General features: G+C 44.7%; 1 protein-coding gene across 1 annotated transcript in view; it reads left to right on the top strand.

The window, feature by feature from the left end:
* Positions 1–17620, top strand: part of grik3 (glutamate ionotropic receptor kainate type subunit 3) — a 110975-nt gene that overhangs the window by 63220 nt on the left and 30135 nt on the right. Inside the window, exons 9-10 of the mRNA XM_057339242.1 lie at positions 488–601; positions 8341–8544. Coding sequence (XP_057195225.1) covers positions 488–601; positions 8341–8544 — 318 coding nt within the window. The remainder of the gene's footprint in view (positions 1–487; positions 602–8340; positions 8545–17620) is intronic.

Raw genomic sequence — 17620 nt, forward strand, 5'->3', positions numbered from 1 at the left:
AATGTTTTGCTCGAGCAGTGTTTTGATAGCGTTATAGTAGAAATGTGACCTACCAATGGCACTCTTATAGTTGACCTTTGTTGGATATTTGTCAAGGATTAGAGAAAGAAAAAATATGTCCAAGTACGTCATCTTTAATAAAATCGCAAAAACAGCGTTACAGGTTTCAAATTCATGCCAACGTTAAGATTGTTTTTCCCCTTTGTTCTTTTTTCTTGCTAAATTGAATTGAGAAGCAATCTCCTTGGATGGAATTGCCCTTTCTCTGATGTTAATGTATTGGGAGTGTATATATATATATATATATATATATGCAAGGCCTAGCTGCTCACGAACACAAGCACAGACCCATTGGCATAAAGACAGAGGAGCCAATCAGCTAATGCTTCAGGACCAGCACGGCACAGGGCCGCTAATGCGCTCCGATGGGTCACGCAGGTAAGGCAAGCCAAACGTGCTCTGACTACATCAATTTCATCTTTCTCAGGTGGGCAAATGGAGTGCATCCGGGGGTCTGAACATCACCGAGGTCCCCAGGCAGAACGGCATGAACATCACAGATTCCCTTTCCAACCGCTCGCTGCTCATCACCACTATCCTGGTGAGGTCGCTGACACACTCCATGTAAAGGGCTTTATTGCTCTTTCTGCTGCTGCTTTTCTGCTTTCAGGTCAGCGTCCAGGTGGCTTGTCAAGTAATGAAACTCTCATTTCATTTCCCCTCACAGACATGCCAAATAGCTGGCTGTCCCGTTCAGTGTTTCAGTCATTGAAATAAATTGACCTGGCTGAATCAACAACACCAGACGTCTCACCTTCACCTCTGGTTTGTGACGCAGAATTAGAGACACGTGTAACTCGTTTGAGTCATTTGAATGAAAGCCGTGGAAGCGAATCAACCCCCTCGGTCCTACGATAGCAGCCCGAATCGCATGCCTTAAAATAAAGTGCGCCTCTGTCATCTCTGCAGTTTTACTAACACCCCAAGGGCTGCGTTTATGCATGTCGCAGGCATGTTTCGGGAACCTCGGAAGACTTATTTTGGACAGGCATATGAGTTATCAACATGGATAAACACTGTCATTAAATGTGGATTGAGCAGCAAGGCTGTGATTACGAGTTCACTTGTTGATGGGATGTAATCAAAGCTGTTCTGGAAGCGAGCAGTGGTCCGGGTGTAATGCAGCATGAAACGCGTGTGGTAAACCAGGTTGAGTCTGAACAGAGGACCTGACCCAGCACACGTACCAATTAGCACAGTTCTAAACGTTGGAATATTAACAAGCGTTATTCCATCCCAAACAAACAATGTCTGCACACACGGCTGCAGAAGTGGAACTCTGCCAAGACTCTTCTGACATCACATTGTTGCATCAGCTTTCCGAAAGGATGTCTGATGTTTTTGAAGACAAAAATTAGCACTTCCCTGCCACTCTTCATTCCTTTTTTCACTCCGTTGGCTACATTTCCCTTCTGTTTGGGATGGTAATGCAGGCGAATGGGTGGATGGGACGTTAAAAGTGGATTTGCCACCGAACCTCAGGGAATTGCACTGACTTTGGAACAGATGGTTACAGCTGAAGGGTTTTTTTGCCATCAAACTATTATCAAGATAATTGGACCACTTGGAAAAAGTTTTGCTTTCAGTTTCGTTCTACGCACAACACTCAGCAGTGCTAGTTAGAAACGTTGTTTGATGTGGAATTTAGGGAACAAATACAACAAACAAACACTTGAGAAAAATAGGCACAGTCGTAGAGGTGAGAAACACTAATGGAAGTGTTGAGTGTGTCAGGGTGAATACCCTTACAGTATGTGTTTCAATTCATATGAACAACAACACGTCTGTTATGGTTTTAGGTCTGGAAAGACTGATGAAGGCACATGGCAGAAGTGTAAGGGTGTATTCACACCTGTCTTGTTTGGTTCGATTGAATCAAACTCATATTCGTTTCCCTCTTGGGTGAGGATCTTTTGGGCAGGTGTGAATACAGCAATCGTACTCGGGTGCGGACCAAACAACCAAACGAATTCTGGTACGGTTCGTTTAAAGTGTGAACATGCCCGTCCTCGATTCGACCCAGTTGCAGAAATCCGTTTCTTGCGCAGTGCCACTGTCAGCATGTCATAGGCTCACATAAGAGCATGCTCTCTCTGCCGGAACTGTCAGGGATGGTTTTCGAAACCCGGTATTAAACGGGCACCGGGGCTAAACGCGCAGCACGGGCAGCCTGTGACCGTGAATGCTTTTACTTGCGCCCGGCTCCGCACTGCTCTGCGTGTCTCCTAACTATGTAGTAGGGCTGTGCACGACTATTCGAATATTAGACCTGCAATTATTATTTGAAAATGAAAAACTTCCCCACAGGGTTAAGTTACTGCCACAGAAGACACTATTAGAATGTTCATTCTCATTTAACGCTTCTTCTCTTCATCTGCAATGACTTTATAAGACACATCAAATATTTAAGTTTGTCTGCGGACTGAGTGAACAAAGATTTAGGAACACGTACAAATTCATTTTTAAGTTTACACACCGGCCGCTCACATCACCGTATCAAGATTATTTAAAATACCACAGAATTCGGTAACATTACTTAATACATTAGGTATAAAAATACCAACGTAATATTACATTATTAACATTAGTTTATTTATTACCATAACTTCAGAGCGGCTTTTATTTTTAAATTCATGTTCATTTGTTAAAAACATATCAACGAATGCTAATTTAAGCTTGAAACATGAAAATGTAGATTTAACTGCAACTAATGTTAATGAATTGGGCTTTAAAATATGATTGGTACCTTTTTCCATACCTGAAAGCCTGTATTTCCTCCTAAGAACTTCGATGGGGGCGTCGCGCCTTCAAGTTATAGCCTGCAAATGAATTTCTAACTGAAGTTTTAAAACACACTGTATTGTTACATTGCAGAGCTAAATACGGCAGACACTGACAATGAAACGCGAAAGAGAACAACATTTATATGCGGTGGGGATCAGTAGAAATAGTAAATATCTTCCTCAAATGATGGTCACATAATAAACATGGAAACAAGCACTACAATGGCTCTTTCTGTGTTGCGGGGTATTTTTTAGGATCTTAACTCAGTCGGGCAAACGAAGCAGCGCGTCTTTTTTTTTACCAGAGGAAAATAGGCCTATATACATTCTGTTTGAAACGTTTTTTCTACGTTCTGTTTTTATGCGTTTGCTCCGCATGAGTTTAAACTTTTATTTAAAAAAATATTTTTCTATTTTTTATTTACTTTTTCCAACGTTGCTAATCTTTTCAACTTAAAAAAACACATATACCGGATATATACAGGATATAATATTAGTGCGTTATGAATATTTAATGATAATTAAGCTTGCTGTGAAATTTTGATTAAATAAAAACGTAAAAAATTAGGTTTAATTTAAATAAACGAATATTCTAATATTCGTTTTTATGAGCTGGAATACCTCTAGTTTGCTCATTTCATTTGGATTAAATAACGTGGCACATTTAATTCATTATGTACTCGTTTTTAAAATTCAAAATACTTCCTTAATACAAGTAAAACACAAAACCAAAACACCCACAATGGGGAAAAAACTAAACAGAGGCCAATACAATAAAACGAAAGACTTCCCACGAGGGGGCTAAAAGAAAACAAGAACAGTAAAACTAAACTAAGGACACGATCAAACGTCTAACATTAAACACGACAATACAGGTTAGGAACACAAAACTCACAAAGGAAAAAGGGTAATCCACACACGAAATCAATGACTCGACACACGGGCAGGAAACAAACACAACGTAGCACATCCACGGAACACAATACAATCCACGAGCACAAGACAAAGAAACAAGAGGGTATTTAAAGGGAAGACAAACGAGGGATAACGACACGGGGCAGCTGTGGGTAATCAAACACTTAGGGAAGGATAACGAGGAAACGAGATGGCGGGAACAGAGACGAGAAACTGGAAAAACACATGAGAGGTAAAAACATAAACATCTCATGGCCTTCCCACATAAAACCCAAGGACTCTGCCCCGATCCCACCACACGACTAGAATTGCATAAACAAGACGGTGGGACCGTGACAGAGCCCCCCCCTTAATGAACACCTTCAGGTGTTCACCAAGGGGTGACTAACAAGACCTGACAGACTGGACCAAAGACAAAAACCAGACAAACATGGTGAACAAGACAAGGGGCAGACATGACAACAAGACCACAGGACTGGGGTGGGGCAACAAAAACAACAAACATGGGAGGGGGGGTGGGGCAAAACAAGGGCCCATAGGGGGCAGTCCATGGGGGTGGGGAATAGTCCCAGTCCCCGGCTGCGCTCGAGGGCGCGAGTCCTGGGGGACTTAGGATAAGTCCTGGGAGGGACAGTCTTTGACCCTGGGAGTCTCCCAGGGACCGGCTGGAAAGGCCGGCTGGACAGGGCTTGACGCCGGCTGGAAGGCCGGCTGGACAGGGCTTGACGCCGGCTGGAAGGCCGGCTGGACAGGCTTGACGCCGGCTGGAAGGCCGGCTGGACAGGGCTTGACGCCGGCTGGAAGGCCGGCTGGACAGGGCTTGACGCCGGCTGGAAGGCCGGCTGGACAGGGCTTGACGCCGGCTGGAAGGCCGGCTGGACAGGGCTTGACGCCGGCTGGAAGGCCGCTGACGCCGGCTGGACTCGGACTGACACGGCTGGCGCCGGCTGGATCACCGGACTGGACGCCGGCTGGACCACCGGACTGGACGCCGGCTGGATCACCGGACTGGACGCCGGCTGGATCACCGGACTGGACGCCGGCTGGATCCGGCTGGACGCCGGCTGCACCGGACTGGACACAGGACTGGACACAAGACCAGACACCGGACTGAACGTCGGCTGCACCGGCATCTGCTTCCCCCTCCTCGGCTTCTTCTTCCTTGACCGGGCCACAGGACATGTGGCCGGTTGCTGAGAAGCGATGGGGAGCCCGGTTAGCTCCGTACCGGAGGAGTCGGACGGGGAGTCCCACGACTCCCTTCGTCTGCGCCAGCCACGGATGCTGATGGGCGGAGGAGGAGCTGCCGGGGGAGAGGCGGACGGTGCGGCCATGCCGATGACCCCGATCTCCATGACGCGACCCTACGGGATCGCGGGTAGGGGAGATGGATTGGGTTGGGCTGAGACCCTGGGCTCCGGCCGATTCATGGCATACCTAATCATGTCCGTGAAGCCCAGCGGTCTCAGCATCCTCATCTCCTCCCGGCGAGATCGGATCGTTTAGGCCACTGTTGTAAATCACCGTTAGCTCCGCCTCACCAAAAGCCATATCCTCTGCAGCCTCCAGGAACCTCTCGGTGTACTCCACCATGTCAGCCTCACCCTGACGGATTCTACAAAGGAGGTGAGCCTGGCGAGATCGGAGGACGTCCATAATGCTGCCTGCTGGGTTCAGCGTTGGCTCTTGTATTCTGTCACGACTGGTGGTGAAAGAAGAACCCAAGCGCAGGCAACGGCAGTGAAGTGGTTAACAGATATATTTATTTTACAAAAACACCCACAATGGGGAAAACGAAACTGATACTAATACAATAAAACAAAAGACTTCCCACGAGGGGCAAAAAGAAAACAAGAACAGAGAAACTAAACTAAGGACACGATCAAACGTCTAACATTAAACACGACAATACAGGTTAGGAACACAAAACTCACAAGGGAAAAAGGGTAATCCACACACGAAATCAATGACTCGACACACGGGCAGGAAACAAACACAACGTAGCACATCCATGGAACACAATCCAATCCAATCCATGAGCACAAGACAAAGAAACAAGAGGGTATTTAAAGGGAAGACAAACGAGGGATAACGACACGGGGCAGGTGTGGGTAATCAAACACTTAGGGAAGGATAACGAGGAAACGAGACACTGGAAAAACACATGAGAGGTAAAAACATAAACATCTCATGGCCTTCCCACATAAAACCCAAGGACTCTGCCCCGATCCCACCACACGACTAGAATTTCATAAACAAGACGGTGGGACCGTGACACATTTCATTTGGATTAAATAACGTGGCACATTTAATTCATTATGTACTCGTTTTTAAAATTCAAAATACTTCCTTAATACAAATAAAACAATATTTTACAATATACAATATTTTATTTAATTGAGAATTTATGTAATCCAGAAATTTATTCTAATAAAATAAACATGCATAAATCGGTCTAGTAAAATTCAGTAACCCATTTAAAATGTTGAACTTTTGTTAAAGTAGCAGCTATATTGAACCTGCTGGTCCAAGCTAAAGACAATTTATTTTACATTTTAAAAAAATAAAGCCGTGTAATTTTTATTCTTATTGTCTTTGTTTTGGTTTCCTTATTTGCATAAAAATATGAAAAGCACTGTTAAGTACACCGATAAGCAGAATTTGTAATACCATTAAAATCTATGATACCCATCCCTAGTTTTGCAGCACATCTTCGTCTTTTCAAAATACTAATAAAAGCATCATATAGAAGACATTGTATCTTAGGATGCTATTAAAGTTTATGCATATTTTGTTAGTAGCTGATAAAATAAAAACTGCACTACGAACGATCTCCTGATTTTCCCTGCCTGACAATTTATGTCCAATGAATGGATGACCTTAGCATTAACATGTGGTTTTGATTACAATTTTGGTTCACTTGCAAAAAGGGCAGTGTGAAAGCGAACCACACCAAACAAAAAAATCAACATTGCATTTGGTCCGGACCAAAGCAAGTGAACTAGCGGACTTTCCTGGTGTGAATACACCCTAAGTCGTGATCTCTGGCTGCTGTCAGGACACTAGCACATTATGCTTGATAATGGAGTTATTGTATTATGGTATCTCTACATGAAGAGAGGCGTCCTTTTTACCCCTCAAGATTGAAAAGGAAGTAGCAATAGACTTGTGTGAAGTCGCTGAGGAGACATCCCAAAATTGGTCTACAAGGTCATGTTTATAGTGAGAGGGCATATGCCTTTGAGAACATCTTATGAGACATATAAACAGTAAAAGCTCTTGGTTGCCCGGGGGAAGTCTTAGTCCCAGTTGCGTCCACTACACACCTCAGCATGAGTTTCAGGGTCTGAGGAAAGTAAGCCATCTGTTTGCAGATGAGATCTTGATGAACACACTGGGTTTAGTAATAACATCTGAAGCTTTTCTTCATGGCAGTGCATACAATGAACCGGGTGGTGTCATTTGAAATGAAAACATATACTCTAGATTAGTTCAATCAGTTCCACTTGGATCAACGCACGACACCTGGTGGTTTCTGTAATGTGCGAACAGATCAGAAGCTGTAGACCAGACCAGTAAACGTTGTCTTGTGTTCTCTGCTTTGCCCTCAGCGGGTTCTTCCCCAAAGCCACACAATATGGATGTGCATTATCATGAATTAGTCACCAGCTGTGACACAGTTTCCGGACAATCATCCTCCCTCTGTTCAGATGTTTGGAGCCAGTGGAAGGTGGGGGGGTCTTATTTTCAATGCCAACCTCCTGTAAGCCAGGATCACTTGTTTCACTGCGTTCAGAGCTTCTCAAACCTGATCCTGGTCCAACACCAAAGCTTTGACCCTTCTAAAAACACTGACTCGTGCTCAGAAGGCGCGGCCATCCGGGGCTTTTTTGTGTGCTGAAATATGAACATGATTTAGTGTGTAAGAAAGGGGAATTGCATGATGTACAGTATCTATTCTGCTCCACAGTTTAGGGTAAACCGACTTGTTAATCATACCAGGCAGCTCCTTTCCAGTTCTTACATCGACAGACTGCTTTTCAACCCTTGTGAATATCCCTGTGGCACATACGTTGAAGTGTGTATATGATGATCTGGGGATGACCACTAGTGTAACAGCACTGTCATTTCCAAACCCATGTTTAGGATGCTGTAGGTACAGTATTGTTCTCCAGAATGTAGGCTGAGAGCCAAGCATCTCTAGGGCTGTGACCGTTCTCTCCCTGGCCAACATCTGAAACCTCTGCCAACCACCTGGACTGCACAAGCCAATTCCAGAAACATTGTGTGGCCTTTCATGTGTTCAGTACAGCATTCCTTATGTTCTGTTTGGATGTGGAAAATATTAGATCCGGTGTATTAACTTACAAATGAACTGAATCACACTAGACTGTACACGCGAGCTGTATACTTTAACGTCAGCCAACTGTTCTCCGGTGTAATGTCAAGTGAGTCTGTGTTGTCTTTGAAACTTCTCTCAGTGTACTGTGTGTGTGTGTGTGTGCTCAGTCAGCTGTCAGAGGACATTACTCTCATTCAGTAAGAAAAAACACTTCTCATTTGACCCGTTGTATTGGTACAGGAGGATCCATACGTCATGCTGAAGAAGTCTGACAAGGCACTGGTTGGCAATGACCGCTTCGAGGGCTTCTGTATCGACCTGCTGAAGGAGCTGGCCAGCATTCTGGGCTTCTCCTATGAGATCCACCTGGTGCAGGACGGCAAGTATGGCTTTCAGGATGATAAAGGCCAGTGGAATGGGATGATAAGAGAGCTCATGGAACATGTGAGTATGCGCAGCACTACAACACTGCACGAAATATCATGTCAACGAAATCCAACATTCAAGTGCATTCTACTAGTAAGTGTCTGTGTTTCCTAATGCAAACGTTCCCTGATAGTTTTACAACGTACAATACTTCTGCATCATTTATTCATCATAATGTTCATTTCAACATTTACGAATCCATTTAAAAAACAAACAAACGTTGTATCTGTTAGCATGAGTTCATACCAAATTAATACGAAGAAAAGGTGCAGTAAGGGTTAGTTGGTGAGTTAAAAAGTTGTAAGGATAAGCATGTGTCTTTTATCATTTGCGTCGTTTTTTCGCAACGCCTTAACAAAATGCCAAGATGACACAACAATGTAATGAAGTGAATGCATGAAAAAAACACCTTCGTTCTGTAAGGGTGACCGCACACAGGCACACACACCTGGATCACGGCAGCAAGTGCTGCTACAGCAAAGCGGCGTTAAACACACGCACTCACGGCTTCATGGAGTCAGCAGAAGCAGACAATGCAGCCCAGCCCTTTCTCTCAGGTGTCTCTTCCCATCGCCCTTTCACTGTCCTCAGCCTCCCAGGTCAGCCGCAGCCTCGGGCTGGAGAGCAGTAATAGCTTAAGTGGCATTTAGTGGAGGAAGTCATATGGTGGGAGTCAACGGTGAGGTGCTGCAAGGGTTGGGAGAGGTGACTTACTGCGGCGGCACTTAATCTTCCTCGCGCACCGGCCAGATTGCACTCACCTTCAGGGGAACAAAGGGATTATGGCTGAAAGACTCCAAAGTGGAGATGGTTTAGGTTTGATTTGACAAACTGTGGAAAAGCATTCGAAATAGGACTCATGTGATCATTTAAAGTTTAACTGGAAACCACGTCTGGTGACGCCAGTGGGGCGTTAATATTATAATGTGAGTCTGTTAGTCGATATTATTCATCACGGTTAATAATATTTCTGATTACTGGCATTGGTTTGTTTACAATGTTATAATATCATGAGCAGCACATAAACACGGTTTTGTCAGTGCTGGAAATAAATCAGATATTTAGGATATACCAGAAAAATTGCAATAATACCTTATTGTAATTATTTTTATGTGACACCATGGAAAGTTCTGCGGTGCAATGGGATTGACACATTCTCAGTGAGTGTCCCTCCTCTTTCATTCCCACGCACGCCCTGCCTCATTATTCCTCCCTAATAATTCACTGAAGCAGCACATCGCACATTTAAAAGAAGTGACGGTTTGGAATTAGTAGCGGAGGTTTGTTTATCTGTTGTGCTGGGCTGGAATTCGTGGTGGAAGAAAGTAGTTCCCCATTTCCTTTAAAAACCGGAAGGTTTTAAAGACACTCCGACGTTGTTTCTGATTTATCTACACACGTGTGCTGTTGAACTGTTGTATAAATGCAATATCACTCTCGCAGTCGTGTGATAGTGCTCTGTATCAGTGGCTGTGATTGTCTCCTGTACTCGACCTGCGGCCTCGTGCCTCTGGCCTAATCACAGCCATCCTGATATAACAGCACTACCATACTCCAGCGATATTACATGAATATATAGTTTAATATATATTTCACATTCTTGTTTTTCCCAGAGAACAATTACATAAATGCTTTTGTTATTGATGAGGTGGGCATTTTAAGATATGAAACCTGCAGGATGTATTGATGATATGTCAAAAGATCAAGAGAAAATGGATTCCTCATGGCATCACCCCTTTAACCTAAATAAAGCCTTCAGACGTGCATTTATTCCTGAAAGGTCAGAGTTCCAATTGGCAGCCCCTAATGAAGTTGTCAAAGATGATAAACAAGCTCACGTATGACGGTTATGACCGTTTTTAAGCCTTGCTTTTTTTAACTATGGCCCTGAAGAAGTTTTCCTGCTTCCTTTCTTGTCAGACGTCTTAAGCCGGAGCTCAATGCGATGGATTTGGCTGTTGAGTATACTTGAGCCTTATCAGATGGCCTGCGCAGTATCCAAGGTGCGCGGTGTATTTTTAGTGCACTCATTTTGCGGCTGAGTGCCCTTCTTGCTGCTGTCTATATAGATAAGCTGATCTGGAATCAGCAGACCTGAAAAGCAAACTAAGAAACAAGCTCTGGGACCTGACCTCGGTCCGCCTCATGGGGCTGGGCTAGATAGACTGTTTTCATGTGAGGAAACTCAAAGCTTTATCTCTGAAGAAGGATTTATGGACTTGATGATTTCTCAAGCGATTCTCTTCAAATGTTGCAGCTTGAGCCTTTCATGAAAACAATTTAAGACGCAGAAGCATGTTTTGGAAAGCGGTGAGATTTCACAAGCTATTTCCGTGAATTTAGAACGCCTTTTTCCCACTGATGCCGCCCGCGCGTCAAAAGAAGCCGCAGGAAACGCGCGCTTGTTCACGAGTCCTTCTTGTGAGCGTATACGGGGAGCGGAGCGGCTGTTATTAATGGCCCTTGTCAAAGTTATTTATCAGCTCAATTTATTTTCATCAGTATTTTTTATTAGCTCTTACAGAATTTTCATGACTCTGGCATTGTTCTTTACACCCCGAGTGTGTGTTATTGCTGGCGTGACACGCGTGTGTAGGGTCATCCATTGAGAGCTCGTAGATTTCAGAAAGTTGACAAGCCAACGCTTTTGTGGTTATGTGCTTGTTTTCAGCTGATAAAGTGCCATTAAATCACGAGGTGATACATATTAACTGTCACCCTGCGTGTTCACATTAATCATTGTTTCATAACTGAATTACCCGACGTTTTCGCCCCGCTACATCTATTTAACGCCATGGTGCTCTTGTAGGTTTATCAAAATAAGTCCGACCTCTTCGTTCGTCTTTGTGCCTCACAACGTCCCAACAAGAATCTGAAAAATCTTTCACAATTGCTATTCACAGCTGAGCTGGAATTTAGGCTGCAAACAGAATTGTAAAAACGCAGATTGTAATTCTGTACAATTAAATGGACGTTTCTATAACTGCTGTGCAGGTTTTAATACTGTGCCACTTGTTAATATACACACAACATGTCTTGTGTTGTCAGACATATTAGGTGAAAAGTTTCATTCATAGTATGGTTTCAAGGGGACAAATGTAACATTGATTAGGTTATGTTCTGTGGTCCAAACAAAATATCTGTGTAACAGTACCAATGAAGTGGATATGATTATTTTTTATCTTTTTGTTCCTGTGTGGTTTTAAAGGTAGGACAACTAGCCCCGGTCTCTTTCTCGTGTTGTTTTATTTTGACCATGGTGATAAAACACTTCACTTGCTACAATGTTTCCACAATTCATTCAATATATTTTATAATCATCAGAATCATGTAAGGAAATGTATAATCCAAATTCACAGAACATATTTGGTGCGTAAATCCAAACGAAGAAATCCAGAACAATGAATGTGAAACAATGATGTGAGGCATGTAGCTTTTCCAAATGTCTTTATTTACATTACCTTTACATTCATGCATTTGGCAGATGCTGTTATCCAAAGCGACTTACATTGCATTATACTATACTTTACATTTGTATTTGAGTATGTGCAATCCCTGGGATCAAACCCTTCAAACCTACTGAGCCACAGGAAAGCTATATTTCGCCATATAAGCTGCCATAAAAAGGTGCAAAATGTCCACGCTCTCCTTCAGTGTCACATTTGCTAGTGGACACCTGCATCAATTTATAAAACAGAGGTAACCACAGACATGCAAGAGCAAAACTCATGTCCAACGGGTCATAACACCACATCTTAGATTTGACAAAAATCATATCTATAAACACACCTTTTTCAATATATGCCAACCTGCAAATCAAAATCCATTCGATGTCAACATTCCATGTTGTTTTAAGTTATAAGCACTGTTGTGATGTGTATATCATCATGGTTTATTTTGCTCCTTTTTTCTCAAACTGGCCACAATCGTCTCTGTGGAACTAAAGGTCACGGTGGAGAAAGGACTAACTGTTGCAACATGACTTATTAGAGTTGATTTAGTTATAATTGATGATCTCATTCCTCATCCAGCCCATGCCAGTGTTAAGAGCTGCCTTAGCACGTCATTTCTTTCTGTTAAAATCATTCATCTTTGCTCGGGCCGGGTTAAACCAGCCCTGCCTCATTGTCTCGCTGTACTTACTTGGACTTGGTCTATGTAGGGCTCTTTGACATATTTCACAGCACTTTGCCAAGCTAAATGACTTCCATTACAACCTAACAAGGAAAGACAGAGTGCATCAAGGATTATCAGATGATATTGACATCTCCATTTCCCATGAGGGAATATTGACATTGAGTCTGTGGCTGTGCTGTAATGATGTCTTTGTTCTTATGAAACATCTCGAATCTGACTGCTTGAGCCACATTTTAACAAGATGGAGAACGATCTGCGCGTGTTTATTAGTTTAGCGTTAAGATGAAGATGGTCCTTACTGGAAAGAGCAGTAAAATGAATTTACAGCTTAAACCTACAATTAAAAACCACCCGCATCGAGAGAAAAGCCATCAGACTGACACTTCACAGGATGTTGGAGTGGGCTTATCAAGAATATGTTATTCCAATAATAACACATTGGCATAACAAAAACGCACTTCCAGTTTTTTTACTGTCAGTTCAAGGTTCCCCATTGTGTTGATCTACAGCAGTGCTTCTCAAACTTTTCACATCAAGTACCACCTTTCATAAAATGAGTTGTTCCAAGTATCACTTAATGACTTATTTACCAGCTGTTTTCAAACTAAAGAACATGTTTTTCAAGTTAGTCGGACACAAAACCCTTTTCTGTAGTGCACAGTAAACAGGGCTCTGTAAATGACTCTTATGGGGATTTATTAACTTTGTGGGGACTTGCAGAAAGATTAGAAATCTGTATTAAAGACGAGCAATGTGGAAAGAATATTTACCACAGAAGAGAAATAAATATACACAGCAAAATCACCAGTGTTAAAAAATGTCAAATTAACACGCAAAGTGTGGATTATATATACACTGTGAGAGTTAATTTGACCTTTTTTTAACACTGGTGATTTTGCTGTGTAAGTATACTTGAACATCAAGAGAACAGCTGTATAGAACAATCAGAGGCTCGCACTGTACTGCAGCGGCTCTTGTTAAAGCGGCGACTCAAAACTAAATCGCAACACGCGCTTCATTGATTTAACCTGGAGTAGATGCAGACGTGTGTTTAACTAGCGCTTTACAGGAATAGCAACAGCTTTAAACAGCGCTTCAAGTTCAGAAATTCATAAGACACTTAATTTACACGCAGCTCGTCAGAAGAGAGAGAGTGAGAGTCTGTCTGCTCCCGCTCTGTGTTTGAGCTGGCCGTCACGCGCCTGACTTACATCCACCAAACATCATTAAACAATCATTCATACAACTATATTCAAATTGCACATAGGCAGAGATGTATTCTGTATTTATCAATCATGTATGAAACATTTGAAATCGTATTAAAACAGGAAATGTAAATGAATGTATCGTTTTGGATTTCCTGTCGTGTCACGCACCACCCCGGTGGTGATACTCTTCAAGTATCACTAGTGACACGCGTACAATAGTTTGAAAACACTGATCTACAGGTCAAGGTTGTCATCCATTAGAATCGGATGAAAAAAGATTGAAGTTGAAGCTAGTTCTGGTGCTTGATTGTGACACCAGCCTATAAAACATAAGCTGGTCATGTTTTCAGCTGGGCTGCAGGAGATCTTTCTGGTTTTGTAGAGCTGCAGTAGCATAAAGGTTGATCGTGTAAATATTAAATGAGATTGCAGGTACCTGCAGACACACTGGACTTGTAGTTTTGCTCTGGTTTGTCACACGCTGCTTAGCCGCAACTTTATTTTCAGCCAATCAAGGCTGTCTGGGCTTCTTTTCAGAACCACCGTCCGGAAGAACGAGACCAAAGCCAGACTGCAGGACAGGCAGAACAATACACAAAATGCCAATACAGTTCCCCGTCCAACCACCAGGACGGGTCGCAGCAATGAAATGTCAGAGGAAGGCAAGAAAATGGAACAGAATGAAAAAGGAGATCCCATTGTGATGAAAATGCTTTATTTCATGATGGCTGCAATGCCATGTTTTGTAAGAGCAGAGTCTAAAACCCAGTTTCATCATGTTAGGGGGAAGGAGGCAGTGAGGCGTGCACCAACCAGCTGGTTTCATTAACCTCCTGTCCAACCCTGGAGAGAAGAAAGCAGGGTAAGGCGATGTAAATGGTGACCTTCTAAATATGCAGCCAGACATGAGCGAGTGAACGCCTCCCTGCTCTTGCGATTCATAGAGAGGGAGGGAATGAAATAGCAGACAGCGAGGAAACTAGGCCACTTGAGTTGAGTCACCTTGGCAATTCTGACTTTTCGCCCCGAGGGTGTGAATTTGCCCACGTTACCGTGTGTGATAGGCTGCTTTGTGTGCTGTCACATCTACATTTCCCACAGGAGAGATTTTCTCACCATTCTGTCTGTACGTTCATGTTTACTCATTGGGATTGCATTGGGTGATTGGCATTAATCGGCGTGTTTTTGCTGGTTTTAGGACAGCTGTTCTGACATGCCATTTATTTTCTATTTGGATTAATAACGTTTTAACCTGTTTGGAATCGACTTGGTCATGACAATATTCGTCGGTACTACTAGAAGGAGTCACTGGGTGGCCAGTATAATGTTCCTCGGCGTACCCCAAGGATGGCCCTTGACGCATGCACCATTTCTACTCGTGTTGTCTGGACTTTGATAATACATCATCACTTACTGTGCACGGAACCTCCAAAACTCATAACTGTATATACACTGAAAAAAAGATTATGTTTCTTAGTAGATTTTATGAAAATCAATTATTTAAAATATACTTAATATAATTATGTTCCTGTTTTTAGCAAAAAAAGTTAAAATAACGTAACAATCTTGGGAATAAAATCGTCTTGGTTACGGATGTAACCTCAGTTCCCTGATGGAGGGAACGAGACGTTGTGTCGAGCCGACAGATGGGGTTCGCTCTTGAGAACCTATCAACTTCTGAGTTTAGAAAAGGCCAATGAAATTGGCGAATGAAATTTTCATGCCAGACTCCGCCCCCTGATATCCTGGTATAAAAGGGAGACGGCGTGCTGCGTTCATTCACCTTTCGGTCTGAGGAGCCTGAGCATCCCTCGACCGCTGTGGCGGGCAGCCAGCGTTGTGGCAAGAAGGACACAACGTCTTGTTCCCTCCATCAGGGAACGGAGGTTACATCCGTAACCAAGACGTTCCCTTTCTGTCGGTCTCTCGACGTTATGTCGAGCCGACAGATGGGGTTCCTATGGAAAACGCCACAGTGCTGTGCCGCGTCACAATCTCTAGCTGAGCGACGCTGACTGGCCTGGGCGTGTCAGACATGAGCGCTAGCGCGAAATTGTAACCGTCCAGTGGAGAGGTAGGGGGTCCCAGAACTTTTTTGAAAAAAGGTGGAAAAAAGGCTGCTCTGCCCAGCTTGCTCCCAGGAGGGCGCTTAGTGATGGATGGAATGCCTGTTCTTTACCCAGTGGGGAAAGAAGGGAGGTGTAATAGCCGCTGATCCCCCTAGAGGAAGGGGGAAGGGTTTTCGCAGGCGTACGCCCTACCGGCTGTCAGTCCTACACGTTGCCCTGCAGGATGCGGGCTGACACCGGTTCCATGCGTAGGTATTAGAACCTCGCGAAGGTGTTGGGCGTAGCCATGTAGGAGTGTGCCTCACTCCTAATGGGCAGGGGCGAAACACCGGGCCAGAGTTCTAGCCAATCTGTGGACACGGAGGGTGCTTGTAGGTCCCCTACCCTCTTGGAGGTGAGCGCCATCAGGAGAGCCGTCTTTATCGTGAGGTGAGAAAGAGCGGCAGGCCAGAGGGGCTCAAAGGGGGGGCCTCTTGAGGCCCGCCACCTAGGTCGCAAGAGGGTACGGAGCACAAGACGAGGCGGTAGCCTTCTCGCGCCCCCTTAGGAACCTAATGACCAGGTTGTGCTGTCCCAGAGGCTTCCCAGCAACTGGGTCATGATGAGCGGCCGTAGCGGCTACATACACTCCCAGTGTGGAGGGGGGAGAGGTTACTCTCCAGTCTCTCTTGAGGAAGGGACAGCACGTTCCCGATCGAGCAACTCCGTGGGCCTTCTCTTCGATAAGAGCACCAGGACGAGAAGAGGCGCCACTTATGGGCGTATAGCAGCCTAGTGGCCGAGGCCCTAGTCTGAGTGGTGTCCCAACCTCCGGGGGTGGGCCACTCAGGATCTCCTTGTCCCGTCCAGACATGGAAGTTCCAGGGGTCTGCCTGGTATGCCGTAACGTGCCCCTTCCCCTGGGAAAGGGGGTCCTTCGCCAGGGGGATTGGCCAGGGGGGAGTTGTTGTCAAGAGCCTTAGCTCCGAGAACCAAGTCCGGTTGGGCCAATAGGGCGCAACTAGTACCACTTGATTCTCCTCTTCCCTGGCCTTGCACAAGATCTGTTCAATGAGGCTCACTGGGGGGAATGCATACTTCCACTTACCCCGCGGCCAGCTGTGCGCTAAGGTATCCGTGCCGAGGGGTCCCTCGGTCAGGGAGTACCAAAGCGGGCAATGGGAGGAGTCCGGGGAGGCAACAGGTCCCCCTGTGCCTGGCCGAACTGCTCCCATATGAGCCGGACTGCGTGGGGATGGAGTCGCCACTCGAAAGCGAGACATGAAAGTAAGCGTCCTTCAGGTCGATTGCCATGAACCAATTTTGGCATCTGGTAGACGCCAGGATGTGCTTCTGCGTAAGCATCCTGAACGGCAGCTTGAGTAGGTGCCTGTTCAGGGTACGCAGATTTAGCAACCCCCCTTTTTGGGTACGATGAAGTACGGGCTGCAAACCCGTTGAACATCCCGGCTAGAGGGACGAGCACGATTGCTTGCCAGAGGGGTGGTGACCCTGGCCCGAAGCACAGGAGCATCCTAACTTCTGACTGAGGTTGAAAGGATGTCCTGAACTTGAGCGGGCATCTGGTAAGTTGTATCGCGTAGCCGAGACGGATCGTATCCCGTAGCCACCGTGATGGTTTGGGGGCTCTAGTCAGGCTCCCAGGGACCGAGACAGGGGCTAGGGGTATGATCTGCTTCA

The sequence above is a fragment of the Triplophysa rosa genome, linkage group LG8 (genome assembly GCF_024868665.1).
Source record: "Triplophysa rosa linkage group LG8, Trosa_1v2, whole genome shotgun sequence".
Lineage (NCBI taxonomy): Eukaryota > Metazoa > Chordata > Actinopteri > Cypriniformes > Nemacheilidae > Triplophysa > Triplophysa rosa.